The 18,054-nt window shown below is 46.3% G+C and overlaps 2 protein-coding genes across 2 annotated transcripts; one reads left to right on the top strand and one right to left on the bottom strand.

Annotated features, from left to right (window-relative positions):
• The first annotated feature begins 1,465 nt into the window (after positions 1-1,465).
• On the top strand, positions 1,466-7,189 carry LOC310810159 (keratin, type I cytoskeletal 50 kDa-like). Its single transcript, XM_083677825.1, has 8 exons — positions 1,466-2,088; positions 2,755-2,837; positions 3,415-3,571; positions 4,119-4,280; positions 4,555-4,680; positions 5,362-5,585; positions 5,751-5,840; positions 6,692-7,189. Exons 1-8 carry the CDS (start codon positions 1,522-1,524, stop codon positions 6,765-6,767), a joined length of 1,485 nt encoding a protein of 494 aa, XP_083533951.1. The 5' UTR covers positions 1,466-1,521; the 3' UTR covers positions 6,768-7,189.
• Positions 7,190-8,958: 1,769 nt separating this feature from the next.
• On the bottom strand, positions 8,959-12,479 carry LOC310809197 (uncharacterized protein). The gene is made up of 2 exons (XM_083676386.1): positions 12,268-12,479; positions 8,959-10,864 (listed from the first exon to the last, which is right to left on the bottom strand). The coding sequence occupies exon 2, from the start codon at positions 10,695-10,697 to the stop codon at positions 9,105-9,107; it is 1,593 nt and encodes a 530-aa protein (XP_083532512.1). The 5' UTR covers positions 10,698-10,864; positions 12,268-12,479; the 3' UTR covers positions 8,959-9,104.
• Positions 12,480-18,054: the final 5,575 nt, after the last annotated feature.

The following is an 18,054-nucleotide window of genomic DNA, read 5'->3' as shown; positions in this document are numbered from 1 at the left end:
AATTTCCTGTATGTGCAAATATACTTGGCCAAATAATCCTGATTCTGATTCTGATCCCAAAAAAAACACTGGCGCTGTTTATTTTTTGGAAACTTTTACGAGCACATTTTGTCAACCACCTGGCAATGTTGGGCACACATTGTAACGTCTCCCCCCGCTACTTTGTTTATGTTTGTCTTTGTTTCATGTGTCATTCATTGTTTCATGTGTCATTCATTGTTTCATGTCAGTCATTCATTGTTTCATGCCAGTCATTCATTGTTTCATGTGTCATTCATTGTTTCATGTGTCATTCATTGTTTCATGTGTCATTCATTGTTTCATGTCAGTCATTCATTGTTTCATGTGTCATTCATTGTTTCATGTCAGTCATTCATTGTTTCATGTGTCATTCATTGTTTCATGTGTCATTCATTGTTTCATGTGTCATTCATTGTTTCATGCCAGTCATTCATTGTTTCATGCCAGTCATTCATTGTTTCATGTGTCATTCATTGTTTCATGTCAGTCATTCATTGTTTCATGTTTTACGTTGTTATACTCACCTCGTCTCTCGTTTCAGATACTTCACTTTCTGCCCCTTGTGTGTTTCCCGCCTGTGTGATTGTCTACCCCTACCTGATTGGTTTCGTGTATTTAGTGTGTGTGTGTGTGTGTGTGTGTGTGTGTGTGTGTGTGTGTGTGTGTGTGTGTCCGTCTCTGTGCCAGTTCATCTTTGTGCCTTCGTGCCATACGTCCCAGCATTTCCTAGTGAGAAGTATTCCTGGTTTTTGATCTCTGAGTGTGTTTCTGACTTTGTCTTTTTGCACTGCCTACCTGTGTACCAAACCCTGCTTTGACTACCTCCTTCCTGGATTATCTGCCTACCCATTGAGTGCCTACCTGTGTACCGAACCTTTTTGAAAGTAAAGACTGTTCTATTGGATTTAAGTTTTTGTCTCCGAGTCGTGCATTTGAGTCCTCTGCCTGCATACCAAAGCCATGCAGAATGCAATATAATTTGACGACTATTCATTTCAGCTAAATATAATAGGAGTCGTGAGCGTGTGAGTGTGAGTGTGAGCATGGTTTTGAGCAGTTGTGTTCTGTGTGTTGTGTTGAGTTTCAGCTCCCTATAGTGACTGCTCAATAACCCTGTGCGTGATGGAAGCCCGAGGCCTGTATTGTGCAGTAGTTATTCTTCAGTCGACTCAGCACCTCAAATGAAGCATTATCTAAGAATTGGCACAGCTACTGTACCGACCACATTCACACCGCCAGAGCAGATAACTCCTCATGGGTATATACATGCAAATCAGGTTGTCACATAGGGTTGTCAGTTCCCATGGACAAGAACATGTAAATAAATAAAAACGCTGATTTATTCTCAGACGCTTGAAGCATCTTACAGGTGAGTTAATCTGTCCTGAGGGGGACCTTCCCCATGGCTCAGACCCTGTATAAAAGAGAGAGCATCACCCTCCTCTTCACTCCTTTCTTCTCCTCTCCAGCCAGAGCAGTAAGACAGCACCCTCCGTCACCATGATCGGTTTCAGCACCAGATCGTCCCGCATGTCCTCTAGTGGTGGAGGTGGTGGCCTGGCCTATGGTGGAGGTGGTGGCGTGGCCTATGGTGGAGGTGGTGGCCGCCTCTCCCTGGGTGGTGGTGCCATGAGGGCCGGCAGCGTGCACGGGGGTGCAGGTGGTTTTGGGACGCGTATCTCCAGCTCCAGTGCCTCCAGGTCCTACTCTGCTGGTGGTGGTGGTGGTGCCGGTTACAGCTTCGGTGGCGGCGCTGGTGGAGGCTTTGGCGGAGGAGCCGGCGGAGGAGCAGGTGGAGGCTTCGGCTTCAGTGGCGGTGCCGGCGGCGGCGGCGGTGGTGGTGGTGGTGGTGGCTTTGGGGCGGACGGCGGCATCATCGGCAACGAGAAGGCCACAATGCATAACCTGAACGACCGTCTGGCCATCTACCTGGCCAAGGTGACCGCCCTGGAGACGGCCAACGGGAACCTGGAGCTGAAGATACGCCAGTTCCTGGAGGCCAAGACGGCACCCGACGCCTCTGACTACACTCACTTCTTGGTTGTCATCCACGACCTCCAAGCTAAGGTAAGAATGGTCATTTGTTTAGTGTTTCAACATACATTAGTGTTTCTGCATGTGTGTATACACCTTGTACATGCATGGTGACATACAGTACCAGTCAAACGTTTGGACACACCTTGCCAAGAGTGTGCAAAGCTGTCATCAAAGCAAAAGGTGGCTACTTTGAAGAATCTAAAATATAAAACATATTCTGGTTTGTTTAACACTTTTTTGTTTACTACATAATTCCATATGTGTTCCTTCATAGTTTTGATGTCTTCAATATTAATCTACAATGTAGAAAATAATCAAAATAAAGAAAAACCATTGAATGAGAAGGTGTGTCCTTCATCATCATCCAAATGCTGTAGCTTTGCTACCTCCTCAACAGTTTTAATAGCAGACAGACTCACTGTATCTAACAGTAAACTATCAGAAAACGGATAAAAACCTATGTATGTTTATTTGACTAACAGGATGTGTAAATACTCACTGTAGGATGAGACACTCTGTGTCCTGAGGGGAGTCAGTAATTCCATGTAGCGGTTTTAGGCCTGTAGTCCAGAATGATCTAGTTCAGTCAACAGTGATTTGGTTGTATAGTTGGGATTCTTGATTCCTGGTTCCTGATTCCTTGTGCGTGGGTCATGATTCTGATTCTGATTCCTGATTCCTGATTCTTGATTCCAGATCCTGGATGCCCTCAGTGTGAATGGAGCACTTCTCCTGAACATCGACAACGCCACACTGGCTCGTGACGACTTCAGGGTCAAGTGAGTCTCATTATACATACACACACACACACACACACACACACACACTCAGATCTACATGTTACACACACACACACACACACACACTCAGATCTATATGTTACAAACACACTCTCAGACACGTTACACACACACACACACACACACACACACACACACACACACACACACACACACACACACACACACACACAAGGGATTATTCCCTAAATTAGACCAGAGTAGATCCCAACGCTGGAATAGCACGCCCTCTGCTGGTTCCATGACAGTAGTGGAGATCAGACACTGAAGAGCAGCACCTGTTTGACACGTACCTCCTGTACACAACATCTGTGAATGCCCTGTGCGTTCAACATAGAAATATGACTTTGATTCCCTCAATAATTTCACTTTTGCCACTTTTTAACATGTAAAAGAAAAAGTGACATATCTCATAATCTCATTGTCATGTAATGTTAAACAGTAATTTCACGCATGCATTTAATGTATGTATTCCCAACTGTAATCAGCAGTAGGGAGCAACATGAACAGCCCACCATTCCAGAGTGTTAAGCGTTATCTGCTTTGCTGTCGGCAGGTATGAGAGCGAGCTGGCGATGCGTCAGTCTGTGGAGGCGGACATCGCTGGGCTGAGGGCGGTCCTGGGCGACTTGGCGATGGCAAAGACAGACCTGTCCATGCAGATCGATAGTCTGACAGAGGAGATGGCTTACCTGAAAGCGAACCACGCCGAGGTCAGAGGACCGTTCATTTATTCAATAGTTTATTATTATTATTATTATTATTATTATTATTATTATTATTATTATTATTAAGGACACACAAGTTTTTATTTTTATTGACACATTGAATCCAGGGGAGGCTGGTGGAGGTAGACATCGGAGGACAGGCTCTATGTAATGTGTGTAATGGAATGAGGAAGGGTATCAAACACCGTTCCATGCATTACAATGAGCCCATCCTCCGATTGTCTACCTCCACCAGCCTCCCCTGATGGTAACATAGAGCTTCAGCTACCTGCATATGTTATAATGGCGTGCACACCTGCACTTAACAACAATATCAAAATATCACTTCCAAACACAATTCAATGTGTACTCAATGTAGACAGTGAGGAAACAGAGGAGAGAAACAGTCGAGATCAGGTGATCGAACATTTGACCTTAGCACATCTGACCCGGAGGCAGCAGCACTGACCACCACTGCGCTTGGCAGGCTAACACAGTCTTGTCGTGTGACACATGAATCATGAGTTCACCCGGCCCGTCCCTGTGTCTTCAGGAGCTGCTGGCTTCTCGTACATCAATAGGAGGCCAGGTCAACGTGGAGGTGGATGCTGCGCCCCAGCAAGACCTCACCAAGGTCATGGCTGACATCAGAGAACACTACGAGGCCGTCTCTGCCAAGAACCAGAGGGAGCTGGAGGGCTGGTTCCAGAGCAAGGTACAGACAACCATGTGGAACGTTTAACAACAAACATTTGTTCATCAGTTACCTCAGCACACCTCCCTCATTCCCTCACAGGAACACGTTACACACACACACACACACACACACACACACACACACACACACACACACACACACACACACACACACACACACACACACACAAGGGATTATTCCCTAAATTAGACCACGTGTGGAGCTTTAAGTGTTTAAGTGTTAAGTGTGCCCCCCCCCCCTCCCCCTTCCACCCCCCTCCCCCTTCCCCCAGTGTGAAGTCCTGTCCACGGAGGAGGCGACCACTGAGGTGACCATGAAGACCACGAGCACAGAGGTCAAAGAGGTCAAGAGCTTGCTGCAGTCCCTGCAGATAGAGCTCCAGTCTCAGATGAGCATGGTGAGACTGACTTGTTCCTTTGTTGTTGTTGTTGTTGTTGTTTTTTTTTAAATTAAAACTTTATTCAAACCTAGGATCAGGATCAACAAAGATATCCACTGTTTTAGACCTAGCTTGCTTCAAACCAGCTAGCCTGTACATCCGACCCTGCATGCACTTAGTCCATCTTTTTAAACTTTTAATATTTAACTGTTTTTATTGTGACCGCTTTTGTTTCACTTTTTATTTTTCTACCTATTCTTGTTCTCTCCATGGAATGTAGTGTCTGTCAGTACTGAGAAGTGCTATACATTATATAATGCAGAAATGCATCATTATTATTATCAATATTATTATTATTATTATTATTATCATTATTATTATTGCTATTATTATTATTATTATTATTATTATTATTATTATTATTTTTATTATTATCATTATTATTATTATTACTATCATTATTATTATTACTATTATTATTATTATTATTATTAGATCTGAGAGGATTGGGCTTAGCAATATTGTACCAGCTTCATCGTACCGTCCGATATAACCCTATAACTTAGACCTATCAGATTCTCTCTGATCTAGACAGGTGCATAGGGGGTAAACTTGATCTGGTAAAGGATAGGGTTCGATTTGGGATCAGGGATTCGGGAGGTAGCTCCACTCACCTCCTGTCCTGTGTGTCCATTTCAGAAAGCGTCCCTGGAAGGCACCCTGGGAGAAATACAGAACCGCTACTCCATGCAGCTGTCAAGTTTCCAGATACAGGTGGTCAACATGGAGGAGCAGCTGGTGCAGCTCAGGGCCGACCTGGAGCGCCAGGGCAGCGAGTACCAGATGCTGCTGGACATCAAGACCCGCCTGGAGATGGAGATCGCTGAGTACAGGAGGCTGCTCGACGGAGGGGCCAGCTTGAGGTGGGGACTTGTGATGATTTTGTAACGCGTCTGTGTAGGCCTTGTGAAGGGTTTATGTAGGTCTTGTGAAGGGTTTGTGTAGACCTTGTGAAGGATTTGTGGAGACTTTAAAAGCCTTTAAAGCTCTCTCTCTCTCTCCACCTCTCTCTGTGATCTGTCCTACAGCTCTAGCGCTGCTGGTGGGGGCATTTCGTCCTCCTCCATAACCACGAACGTGGTGAGCGGAATGAGTGGAGGGCTGTCCTCCTCCCTAAGGTGAGAGACTGCTTGAGGCTATGCACTTTGGTCAGAGGAGGCTGGTGGAGGTGTAATGTATAGGTGTATACACCAAACAAGGGAACAGCTTCCTTCCTATCATGGGTGTTTAATTGAACTAATTATTCTATGATTTACCCTGTACTGCTTCACAACATAACCTTCTACACCTCCATCTCCCCCACCTCTCTGTCTTTCTCTCTCTCCCCCTCCTCTCTCATTCTCTCTCTGTCTTTCAACTCTCTCCCCATCTCCCCCGTCTCATCTCCCTCTCTCCCTCATCGTCTCTCCTTCTCTCTCTTTCACCTCCCTCCACCCATCTACCTCTCCTCCCATCTACCTCCCCTCCCATCTCCCTCTCTCTCCCCCATCTCTCCCCCTCCCATCTCCCTCTCTCCCCCCCATCTCCCTCTCTCTCCCCCATCTCCCTCCCCAACCCCATCTCCCTCTCTCCCCCCATCTCCCTCTCTCTCCCCCATCTCCCTCCCCAACCCCATCTCCCTCTCTCCCCCCATCTCCCTCTCTCTCCCCCATCTCTCCCCCTCCCATCTCCCTCTCTCCCCCCATCTCCCTCTCTCTCCCCCATCTCTCCCCCTCCCATCTCCCTCTCTCCCCCCATCTCCCTCTCTCTCCCCCATCTCCCTCCCCAACCCCATCTCCCTCTCTCCCCCCATCTCCCTCTCTCTCCCCCATCTCTCCCCCTCCCATCTCCCTCTCTCCCCCCATCTCCCTCTCTCTCCCCCATCTCTCCCCCTCCCATCTCCCTCTCTCCCCCCATCTCCCTCTCTCTCCCCCATCTCCCTCCCCAACCCCATCTCCCTCTCTCCTCCTCCTCTCTCTCTCATCTGTAGTAGTAGCAGCAGTAGCAGCTCCACTGTGATCACCAAGATAGTGACCGTGACGGAGGAGGTCAGTGTTGAGAAGTAGTTCCACAACTACATCCATCACCATCCATCATCCTGCATCCATCCTCATCCCAGCAACGTCAGCACCACCCATTCATTCTGCTGGAGTAATCAATCCATGTTAATTAATAGTGGTGGAGGTGAACTGATCCCAAATCACTTTGGCTTTCAGTCAACTACTTTAGTAGCACCAAAGAAAAACACAGCAATATCTGAAATGATACGTCTGGGGGAGTCAGAGTTAAGATTATTTTCCCTGCCTCCAGATAATTATCTTATCTCTGTCTGTCCTAAATATAACAGTTTAGGTATTGCTGTGTCATTTTAAGTCACTTCCTATTTCCTCCAATTATAATGATCTGTTCTCTAAGATAGAAGCCTCACACATGATAGCAATCTCGAGCCTGTGTTTGGTGTTTTGAGGAATAAATGATATAAAATCAACATTTAGTCTGTGGTGAATCTTTTCTGAGTGGAGATGTCTTAGCTCGATGTAGCAGAGGTGATATGGAGAGAAAGAAAAATAGAAATGCCATGCAATCAATTCTCATCAATTATTGGAATGTAATTTTTTGCGCCCCTGGAGCAGTTAGGGGTTAAGTGCCTTGCTCAAGGGCACAACGGCAGTGGTAGGAACCTGGATATGATGCCAGTAACCCTCCAGTCACCAGCTCACATCCGGCTCCCTCTTGGAGCAGGGATCAAACCAGCAACCTTCCAATTGCTGGCCGGCCTCTCTAACCTCCAGGCTACCTGCCGCCCCAATCATGCCATTGTGACGAAGTAGCCCTGCCTACAACTTCTAAGCCCTGATATTGCCCCCATACCATAAGTATGTCCTCTCGGTATAAAGGTTTAAGTCTGTGACATCCATGCGCAAGGTCCCTGTGTTTGAACCCCACTAGTAAAACCCCTCCAGCAGCCTCCCTGCTGCGTGCTGTACAGGCTTTCACACGATACATGACACAGGCCGCTGCTGACAGACGATGATCTACTGCCGACTAGCGGCGCTGTGAACGCCTCGAGGGTACAGGGTTCTACTGGTGATGCCTCGAGGGTACAGGGTTCTACTGGTGATGCCTCGAGGGTACAGGGTTCTACTGGTGATGCCTCGAGGGTACAGGGTTCTACTGGTGATGCCTCGAGGGTACAGGGTTCTACTGGTGATGCCTCGAGGGTACAGGGTTCTACTGGTGATGCCTCGAGGGTACAGGGTTCTACTGGTGATGCCCTGGTTTACATGCAACTCTGCTGCCTCCTCCTGTCCTACGCTCCAGCTCCGTAGGAGCACTCTGATAAGAGGAAATAAATAAATAAATGATCAAATATTAGTTATTTCATATCTTGAGTGAGATTCAATTGTTTGTTATTTTTGCTTTTTTTCCCCCCTGTTTTTGCTGTACAGTGTCCTTGGGTGTTTTGAAAGGTGCTTCAAATCGCGTGTGATTTATCAGTAGTGGTAGTGGTCAAGTAAATACAGTAGCCGGGCCCATGTATGCAGTACAGCGGAGGCTGGTGGAGGTAGAAATCGGAGGACGGGCTCACTGTAATGCACGGAATGGAATAAGGAGACCGTTCCTCATTCCATTCCATGCATTACAATGAGCACGTCCTCCTCCATCGGCCCAGACATACAGAACCTGCTGACCTTCTGTTCTGCACGAAACAACTCTTATGTGACCATGTCACACTTTATTACGTCACAGCCGTTCCCCAGCTTTGAAACAGGAACTTTTTGAAGTGACACGTGTAAATCTACACCATGTGACTTTGTGACAACTGATTGTTACCACGCTAAGAAATATAAAAGTCGGTCTCGATTCGTTATCCTCGTTCTCTTCGCCTGCGGTGTCGTGCATGTAATAACCAAGGTAATAACCAAGGTAATAATCAAGAGCGACAACACAAGAAAATTAGAGAGAGTCGGTGTTACATTAGTTTCTTTAATAATTCTTTCCAGTACATGGTTTTTAAGGAATTACATGTTATCAATAAGTGTGAACACAGTGAGCGATTTACTGGAGGAAAGAAACTGGAATGGCACTCACTAACATCAGATCAGCAGACGAGATACAAAGTTTGTTTTCTACAAGGCCCTCAGTAACGCCACTGTTCCCAGACACACAGACACTTGCATAATCGCAAATCAGTCACAACAGAGTTTGACCCCCCCCCCCCTCCCTTCCCTTCCCCCCCGCCCCCAAGATAGAACGTAATGCAAAAAGCACAAAAGGTATGAAAAAAAAAAAAAAAAAAAAAAAGTAAGAAAAGGTGTAAGGAAAAACATATATATTTATATATAGTACTGTATTTATAAAAAAAGGGAATAATACTTTTTGAGAGAGGTTAAACGGTACTTTTAGCTACTGTCATTACTGTGAGTGCTGCTGCTGCTGCTACTGCCACTGCGGAGGTTGTCCGTCCTCTCTCGTTTGTGAATCTGCTCGTGTGCTTTGAGGTGGCCTGATTGGCTGAAGCTCTTCCCACACTGGGGGCAGGCGAAGGGGCGCTCGCCCGAGTGGATCTGCTGGTGTGCTTTAAGGTGTCCCAAACGGCCGAAGCTCTTCCCGCACTGCGTGCAGCCAAAGGGTCTCACGCCAGAGTGGATCTTCTCGTGCGTCTTCAGGACGCCAGAGTTGCTGAAAGTCTTTCCGCACTGCGAGCAGCAGTAGGGCTTCTCTCCCGTGTGGATCTGCAGGTGGTTCCTGTAACTCATCTCCTTGGTGAAGCTCTTGCCACAATGCTGGCAGCAGTAAGGCCTCTCCCCCGTGTGGCTGAGCTGGTGGGCTTTCAGTTCCTTGGACTGGCCGAAGCTCTTCCCGCAGGTGAGGCAGCAGAAGGGCTTCTCCCCGGTGTGAAGCCGCTGGTGGGAGCGCAGGTCGTCCGCTTTGGTGAAGCCCTTGGGACAGTGGGCGCAGGTGTAGGGCTTCTGCCCCGTGTGGATCAGCTGGTGTCTCTTGAGGTTGCCTGCCTGGCCGAAGCTCTTGCCGCACTGCGAGCAGGTGTAGGGCCTCTCTCCCGTGTGGATCCGCTGGTGGGTCTTGAGGTTCCCCAGTGTGCTGAAGTTCTTCCCACACTGGGTGCAGGAGAAGGGCTTCTCCCCGCTCAGGTTACGAGGCCTCCTGGGCCCGGAGCTGTGGCCTTTCGAGGAGCCCGTCTGGTTGCTGGACCCCCCAGGGCTCTTCGCTGTCTGGGCTGCCTGGAGCTCGTAGAGGCCTCCTCCTCCCCCGGGGAACTCGGGGTCCACCTGCCCCATGCCGCCTATGAGGCTGTCAGGTCTTAGCTTATTCAGCTCTGTGCGGAGCTCAGCCATGTGGATGGACTCCAGGCTCATCTCCGTCCGCAGGTGGCTGGACATCAGGTTACTAGGCTCATACTCTGTCTTGATGGCGCCCAGCTCTGTGGTGTAGTAGCACTGCAGGTCCGCGTGCTGCTCGGACTTGATGTAGTCCAGGGTGTCAGACACGTGGGTAATGTAGTCGAACACCAGGCTGGGCTCGTAGTGATGATGATGGGACTTGTAGTCCAGCTCCGTGGCATGGTGGTGGTGGTGGTGGTGGTGGCTGTGGAAGGGGTGGAGGTGGAGGTCTCCCTGATGGTGCTCTGACTTGATGTAGTCCAGTCCGCTGATCTCCATCTTAATCTGGTCGTCACCCAGCTCTGCCGTGCTGAGGGGCTGGATCTCTGACAGGTCGACGGTGCTGATGTCGTCCAGGTCCGGGGGCTCCGTCTTCACGTAGGGGAGCATCGCCATCGGCTCGGCGATCTCCGACGCCAGGGAGCTGAGGGTGGGCGTGGCACACTCGGACGACGACGACAGCAAATGGAGGCTCACGGAGCCCGTGCCCGACGCGGAGCATTCTGGGTCGATCGAGGACGTCGGCGAGCCGCAGCAGTCCGAGGCGAGCGTGCCCTGTCCCAGCGTGATGCAGTCCGTCGCTAACTCTGCCATAACCGCAGAGTCCAGTACAGCCAGTCAGCGTCTGGGCACGTTATGGGTCTGAGGGCCCAGCGGGCCAGAGCCTGGGTCCGCTCCTCTGGTTCCCTTCTCGCAGCTGAGCTTGCTCTGGCGCCAAGCCTCGTTCCGTGGGTTAGGAGGAGCTCCGCTCTCTGCTGGCCCTGATGAGACAGAGCAGAGGGAAAACAACCGGTTAAAACACCTTCAGCTGGGAAGGCATCACGTTCAGCCTAGGTCTGCTGCTCATCCTGAGAGGGACATTAAGGGAGGGGAATGGCATGCTTGAGTGCTGTTGATATCAGCAATCTACTATGTGTAACTATAACACATGACTACAGATAAACAGACAGTAAATCAACACCAATAGGAATGGCTATAAAGGATAGTGTCAGTAAAGATTAGGCTACAACATAACATATCTACTTCATAAGTCTATTTCACTATTTCTCAAACTAAATAATCACTTGCATGGATAGACTTGCACTGAAATGTAAATTAAATCTACACACCCAAATCTAATCTCGCAGTGCATAACAAAGTAAAACTGACAGGTCTTTACAATAGGCCTATTACTTTACTCACGGTAACTACTGACAACAAGCTGGCTGGGTTGGAGAAACAATTACAATTGAGAGAGAGAACATACATATGCACAATAAATGACACTTTCACTTTTTTTAACGCATTTCAACGATGCTGCATTTCAATTATAATAGTTTGATTAAGTTATGCTACTACAAGACTACTACCGCACTCGGGCTGAAAAAGTTTGCATAGCTGGTGCGAGAACTTGGCAGCTCACACACCAACTGACATGGCATAACTTCCCAACGTTGATGTCAACCGAGACAATAGTCGCCCAGATGTTGCGATGAATATGTGGTCATGACTCCATAACTAGCAGGCCAAATATGGCTTCCGTGCCTCACCTGCCCAGGCTGATCAGTGAGGTAGGTCGCCTGCCAAACTCGCCACGCACATCATCATGCACTTTTTGGCTGTAAGAATCTGGCGGTGATTTTTTTTTTTTTCTTGCCCCAGTTGGCTTTGAGGATGGCAATAAACTATTGAATGAAATCTGAACCACTTTTACTTTCGACAATTACTTTTCGGTGGGGAAAATTTTTGACCCGTCAATTATTAGAGGGAATATTTGGCACTTCCAATCGCTTTCTGTCATACAAAGAGGGGCAAGATGCCATGTCTAGCTAGCAGCTAACCAGTGGCCATCTTGTTTATAGCCAACGTCGATGCTGGTTGCTTGCTAAACTAGCATTCTAGCTAGCTGACCTGCTAGCAAGCTCACTGACATGGAATGAAGGGGGAAAGTGAGACGCAGCGCGACTTGTGCTGCTGCTACTTTTCTTGCTTTACTTTGGGAGCTTGCATGCTGAATCCTTGAAGCGGTGATACCGGGCAAGCATCGCGAAACAAAAGATGTTGTGTCAAATTATTAAACCTGTGCTGGGCCATGCACATTCACACACACACACACACACTGGCTTATGAGGAAAAAGGAGAAAATAGTAAACCGATAGAAAAATAGCAAGCTAGCAATAGCTACCTGCCGTTTCCACGATTCATGGCTCTTTTTTTTTTTTGCTCGCTGTCACCACAGTTGCTCGGCTTCAAACTCAACCGGACCCGCCACGTCCACCTCGACCGTACAACCCTGCAGCCTCCGTATGGCTCTCTCTCCTTTCTTTCCCCTACTCCCTCTCTCCTCTCCTCCCTCTATCATTGACTAATTCCGCTTCGTTTTCACTCCCTTGTCGCTTTCCTCGATGTTTCTGCTGCGCCGTACACTTCCGTCGTCAGATGTACGTTGCGCACGCAGCGTGCGTTCATCTCTCGCGTCAGATTGATATCAAAGCGATGGCGGAGCGTCGTTACATTGTATCATCCTCTCGCTTCCTAAACGGTGTAGTAAATCAATCATAGCGCTGTCAAAGAGCAAGCGGCCCGCCATGACAGGAGCAAACCGCTGTTTTAAGCCACTATTGTAGCGCTTTCTGTACTCCCTGTGCAGCGCTGCATACCTAAACATTTTTTTTTTTAAAGGCATTAACTGAACTAATAGAATGGACAATATATGTATCACCTTGTCAAATCTGTGCAATAATATTCCTCTTCCGTGAACAGACAAACTATATGATGACCGAATATCAAGTGATGGAGAAATAAATTATAAACAATGGCTTTACTGTATCTGCCACATGTTTGTAGACAAGAGCCGTTATTTAGTAGTAAAGTGCTTTGAGTTATTGTTCACAATTAATTATCTGTAGATCAGTTGATATTCGGTTGGCATGCATTCATTCTGCCAATTATACCGCGCTGTTCATCAACCCAATCTGTTGTAGGAAGACATATCGATCATTACCCTTCATCGTGTCAGTAGCACCTTCCAGGTTTACTCATACCAATGATGCATGGCTCTGACTCATGCCTATGGAACATGACACCTACGCTTAGCAACTCACACTCAGTCGGCTATATGGACTACATGGGCTTCACACATTACAGCACACAGCCGCAATTGATATAGTTAAATGCTTTGGAATCTTCCTCCTCGTTCAGCAACAGTCAAAAGCAATCAACAATACAATACAACATAACATAACATAGCAACAATAAAACAATAACCTGATGGAATGTAACTACCATGTAATAACCTAATGCAATGTTAATTACCATGCAATAGGCTAGTAGACCCATGTTTATGCAGTTAGATATGAAGTTCAGGAGGACAGTCCAACAGCTCATCTCTTCACCAGTCTAACCAATCACAGACAGTATAGGCCTGTGTCCCCCCCCCTCCTCTACTTTGCTCCTTGTTCTCCAGGATCTAGGGGGTAGGGGGGGGGACCATGTCTTGCTTCCCAAACTGTCAGTCTTCCTCCCCTGGTCCTCCTGAATACTCTCCTAACCCCTCTTTTTTAGCAAAGTAATGTTGTTTTATAAATATGTTAAGTCATAGTGTACTTTGACTCCATAGCTCCCCAATAAAGGACACACGTCTACAGCATGTGTCTTAATTAATCATCATACACACCTGTGCACCTGGTGTACAGGTAACAACAACTCACCCCGAAGACAAAGAGCAGCAATAAGACAACACAAACATGGTCGATTGTTAACATTTATTGGTTCATCTTTCTTACACCAAGTACCCAGTTTTCATTGTCTAACATGTATAAAACACCGTCACATTGCCTACATAATCATATTATCCCGGCAGAGTTGACTGGGTATGAATGACATTCAGAGTTCTCATGTTTGACATGGGACACACAAGCTCTTTCTGGGCCGGAAACCAAACTACTATACAATTTGGCAACACTAGCTTCAGAAGTGACACAATTACAAAAGGGCTTATTTTCACACAACTCATCAAATTTAAACATAATCAAGAGAGCTTTTGAAAACCATAGAACAATTTTCTAAAAAAATGTCACAAAAGGAATAAAATAAATAGAAATCCCAATTTCTAAAATAAATGTTAATTTGAACAAAGTAAAAAAAAATGTCCCTGTATTACAAACATGATTCTACTTTATAAAAAAAAAAAAAAAAAAAAAAAAAAAATTGAAACATACAATCAAATCAATAATTCTAAAAACAAACATATCCCTTTTTATCCGCTAATTTCATCCGCTGTGATCATGTGTTGCACCTCCTCCTCTTGAAGGACTTGGAGGTTTGAATTCATATCACTTCTGAAAGGGAACCAACTCAACCACTTTTCATTAAATTGCCAAAATTGAACAAAACTCATAGTTCGCGTGACGTGACCGGAATCGGACACGCAACATTGTATAAACATTGTGAATGGCTAAACTGAATGTACAGTTTTATGACGAGTAAAAATGTCTTAAATCATCAGTATGTCATGACTATTTTTTCATAGCAGGGGAGGCTGATAGAGGTAGAAATCGGAGGACGGGCTAATTGCTCCGTTCCAAGCATTACAATTAGTCCCGTCCTCCGATGTCTACCTCCACCAGCCTCCACTGTTCTGTACTCAATATCTCCCGTCACACAAGAGATTCAGGGGAACCTATACAGAACTGGGATGCAGGATTAAACCTTGTGTGTGTCAAAATGACCAGATCTCCCAACATACGGTATTCTCCCTACATACGGTATCCTCATGTGACTGAGGGAATGTACAGTGAAATGATAAGCGTTAAGTCAAGCAGGGGAGGCTGGTGGAGGTAGCAATTGTCCTCCAATTTTCACCTCCACCAGCCTCCCCTTGTCAACAGATATAGTGCTCGGACTGTCTGGGAGGCAGAGAGCCTCTGGAGGCTGTGCCTTCAGCCCAGACCAGTCAAACACGCTACAACTGTCAGACAGACTACTATATAAACAGACTAGCATAGTATATAGACGTCAGGGGAGGCTGGCGGAGGTGGAAATCGGAGGACAGGCTCATCGTAATGCATGGAATGGAATGACGAATGGTGTGTTTGATACTTCCTTGTTCCATTCCAAATACTACAATGAGCCCTTCCTCTGATTTCGACCTCCACCGGCCTCCCCTGATGGACGTCATATATAGAGGTAATGTTGTGTCCAATAACCATTTCTTTCCTTAAAAAAATAAAATAAAAAGTTGAGGTATGGAGTAACAGAGGAATGGAAAGTGCAATAAATCGGAAGAGAAATGTGTCAGTACGCACTTAAACAGTACATAAACAGTACATACATATACAGTACTTGGCATTTGAAGAAAAGCGGTTGGGTTATCCGTTAGCAAAAGCAAAAAAATAACAGCAAAGCACATGCTGAGCGATTCATACGTCATAGTCGTCCACGGTTACTGATCCCAACATGGAGGGTTAATATCATGGGGTTAAATCATGGGCTGTTAACCGATTCTCCACCTTTCTCCCAAAGTCTCCACTTGTACACTCCGCCCTCATAGATTTAAAAAAAAAAAGGATGGACTGGTGTAAGCAATATGGTGGAATCTCTCTCCAGCCGTGCTTAGACCTATCCAATGCTTTAAATGCATGAGGGAGAGTGCAGGAGTGCACACTTCTGGGTGAAGGGTAGAGCATGGGAACTCAACCACGGTGAGTGTGCATGCTAATGCTTTAGGAGGCCATAATAATAATATATAACATATGCCATTTAGCTGATGCTTTTATCCAAAGCAATTTACATTGCAGTGCACACATTTCAGTATATATGGTCCCAGCGGGAATCAAACCCACAACCTAAGCGTTGTTAGCGGCTTGCTCTACCAACTGAGCCACAGAGGACCACAGCAGCTGAACTAGAACAACTACGGTAAGTGTTATCAATCAAAGCATAGGGGCCGTAATCCTAATTTGAGATCCGTGCGGGTAACTCAATCAGGTCAATGAAAGATTTGCGCCGAACTTCGAGTTAGGCACGCAGATCTCAAACGAGGATTACGGCCGAACAGGTGACCTTCAGAAGAACGTAGGTAAGCGCGAGCATCAATAAAACCCTTTTCTCCCAGAAATCTCGATTATTAATAAAAAGCCACAAAAATAAAGCCAATGCTATTTACAATATATAGTTGCAATGGGAGTTCAGGCAGAACAACTATATAAACAGGAACACACTGATAAATGAATCTGTTTCAGTGCCAATGAGGATGCAGATGCAACTAAAAGGCTAAAACACCGACTTGACTTTGAAAAGATTGGTCGATGATGATGATGTCACTGATTTGCAATTCAGCACTGCTCAAGGTTAAGTTTACCACGAAACACAGACTTGTTTGTTTTGATTGGTGGTGACGGCGGCGGCGGTGTGTGTGTGTGTACTCTCTACTAGACACTTGCTTTTAGTAGGAATGAAGTGCACTTAATGTCACATTAGACGCAAAGATGAAGCATTAGCATACAGGCTAATCATTAGCTGCTACTAGCGCGCAACGCTGGCCGCGTCAGACACAGCGAGACAGAAGGTTCAACCACTTAAAGCCTTAGTGCGTTTCTAAGGGGGTTCAGTCTAAGAGACGAGTCCCAAAAAAAACTTCAAATCATCATCTTATACATTGGTAACAACAACTCTCAAATCAAAGAGGGTTAATAACATCATTTGTTTTTGTTGATATATTTTCATACATTTTAACTCTGAAAATGTTAATACAAGCATGCAATTCCTTTATATGATTTTACTGTCAAGATGCAAGGTTGTTGAGTCCCAAACCATTTTTAAAAAGATAAATTGTACCCGTGTAAACGTTACTGATTGTTTGACCTGAACAAAAACATCACAGCTGGTGATATCTAACGGCGTCTCAGGATGTGTCCTGGTTATGATGCTTTATAACACATCGTGACGTATAATTCAAAGAACTGTAAAAAACCGCCACACTCGTATGTCTAGGATTTGGAAAATACTATTGCAACAAATAACAGTAAAAAAAAATAAAAAATAAAAAATAAACTGAAATGCCATCAGTCAGCTACAACTACGCCAGGGGAGGCTGGTGGAGGTAGAAATCGGAGGATGGGCTCATTGTAATGCATGGAATGGAATGAGGAAAGGTATCAAACATGCGTGTTCTACCTCCACCAGCCTCCCCTGAACTAGGCCGTCTACAGCATGAAAGGCTGGTACAAGCACAGCCTGAAGTCTGAAGAAGATGAAAATTCACATCATCACTGTGTTCCAAGAGGCTGAAACCCTCTATAGTCTGGAGACTCAAGTCATAGAAAAGCAAATCAAGGAAAAATCGAGAAATAATCTGTATTGACATACAGGTGTGCTGATGAGAATGTGTTTTACCTGAACAGTGATTTACCTCAGGTTCCAGTTAAGTCTCTAGAGCATCCAGATGACTGAGGAGAAGTCAGCCCCTCAGCACAGCAGTATGTGAGTGCTCCTCTGATTCCCATGGACTACACTACCCACAATCCCCGGAGGGAGGGCACCTACCTACTACACCAGAAGGAGCCAGCAGTGGGCTGAATTAGGTCACTAATTTACAATGGATTGGGACGTAGCCCTGGGTGGGTAGAGCTGGAGCCTGGAGCCAGACTTCAGCCAGCTTCGTTTCACACTGAATATGAGTCTGGACCTGCCCCAGGGTACTGCATCTCATTAATATGTATCTTATATGCAAAACAGGGAGGCCGGTAGAGGTACAAATCGGAGGGCAGGCATGGAACAGAATGAGGAATGGTTTCAAACATTCCTCATTCCGTTCCATGCAGTACAATGAGACCACCCTCTGGTGTCTATCTCCACCAGCCTCTAATGATGCAAAAAAATGTTCCTACATGCGTTAGAAAGCTTTGGATTGGCCCAAGCATGGGCCAGGGAGGATTCCAACCGTGTTATATATAAATATAACGCACGCACG

Source organism: Argentina silus, assembly GCF_951799395.1.
Source record: "Argentina silus genome assembly, chromosome: 9".
NCBI lineage: Eukaryota > Metazoa > Chordata > Actinopteri > Argentiniformes > Argentinidae > Argentina > Argentina silus.
This window is presented reverse-complemented; position numbering and strand designations above follow the sequence as displayed.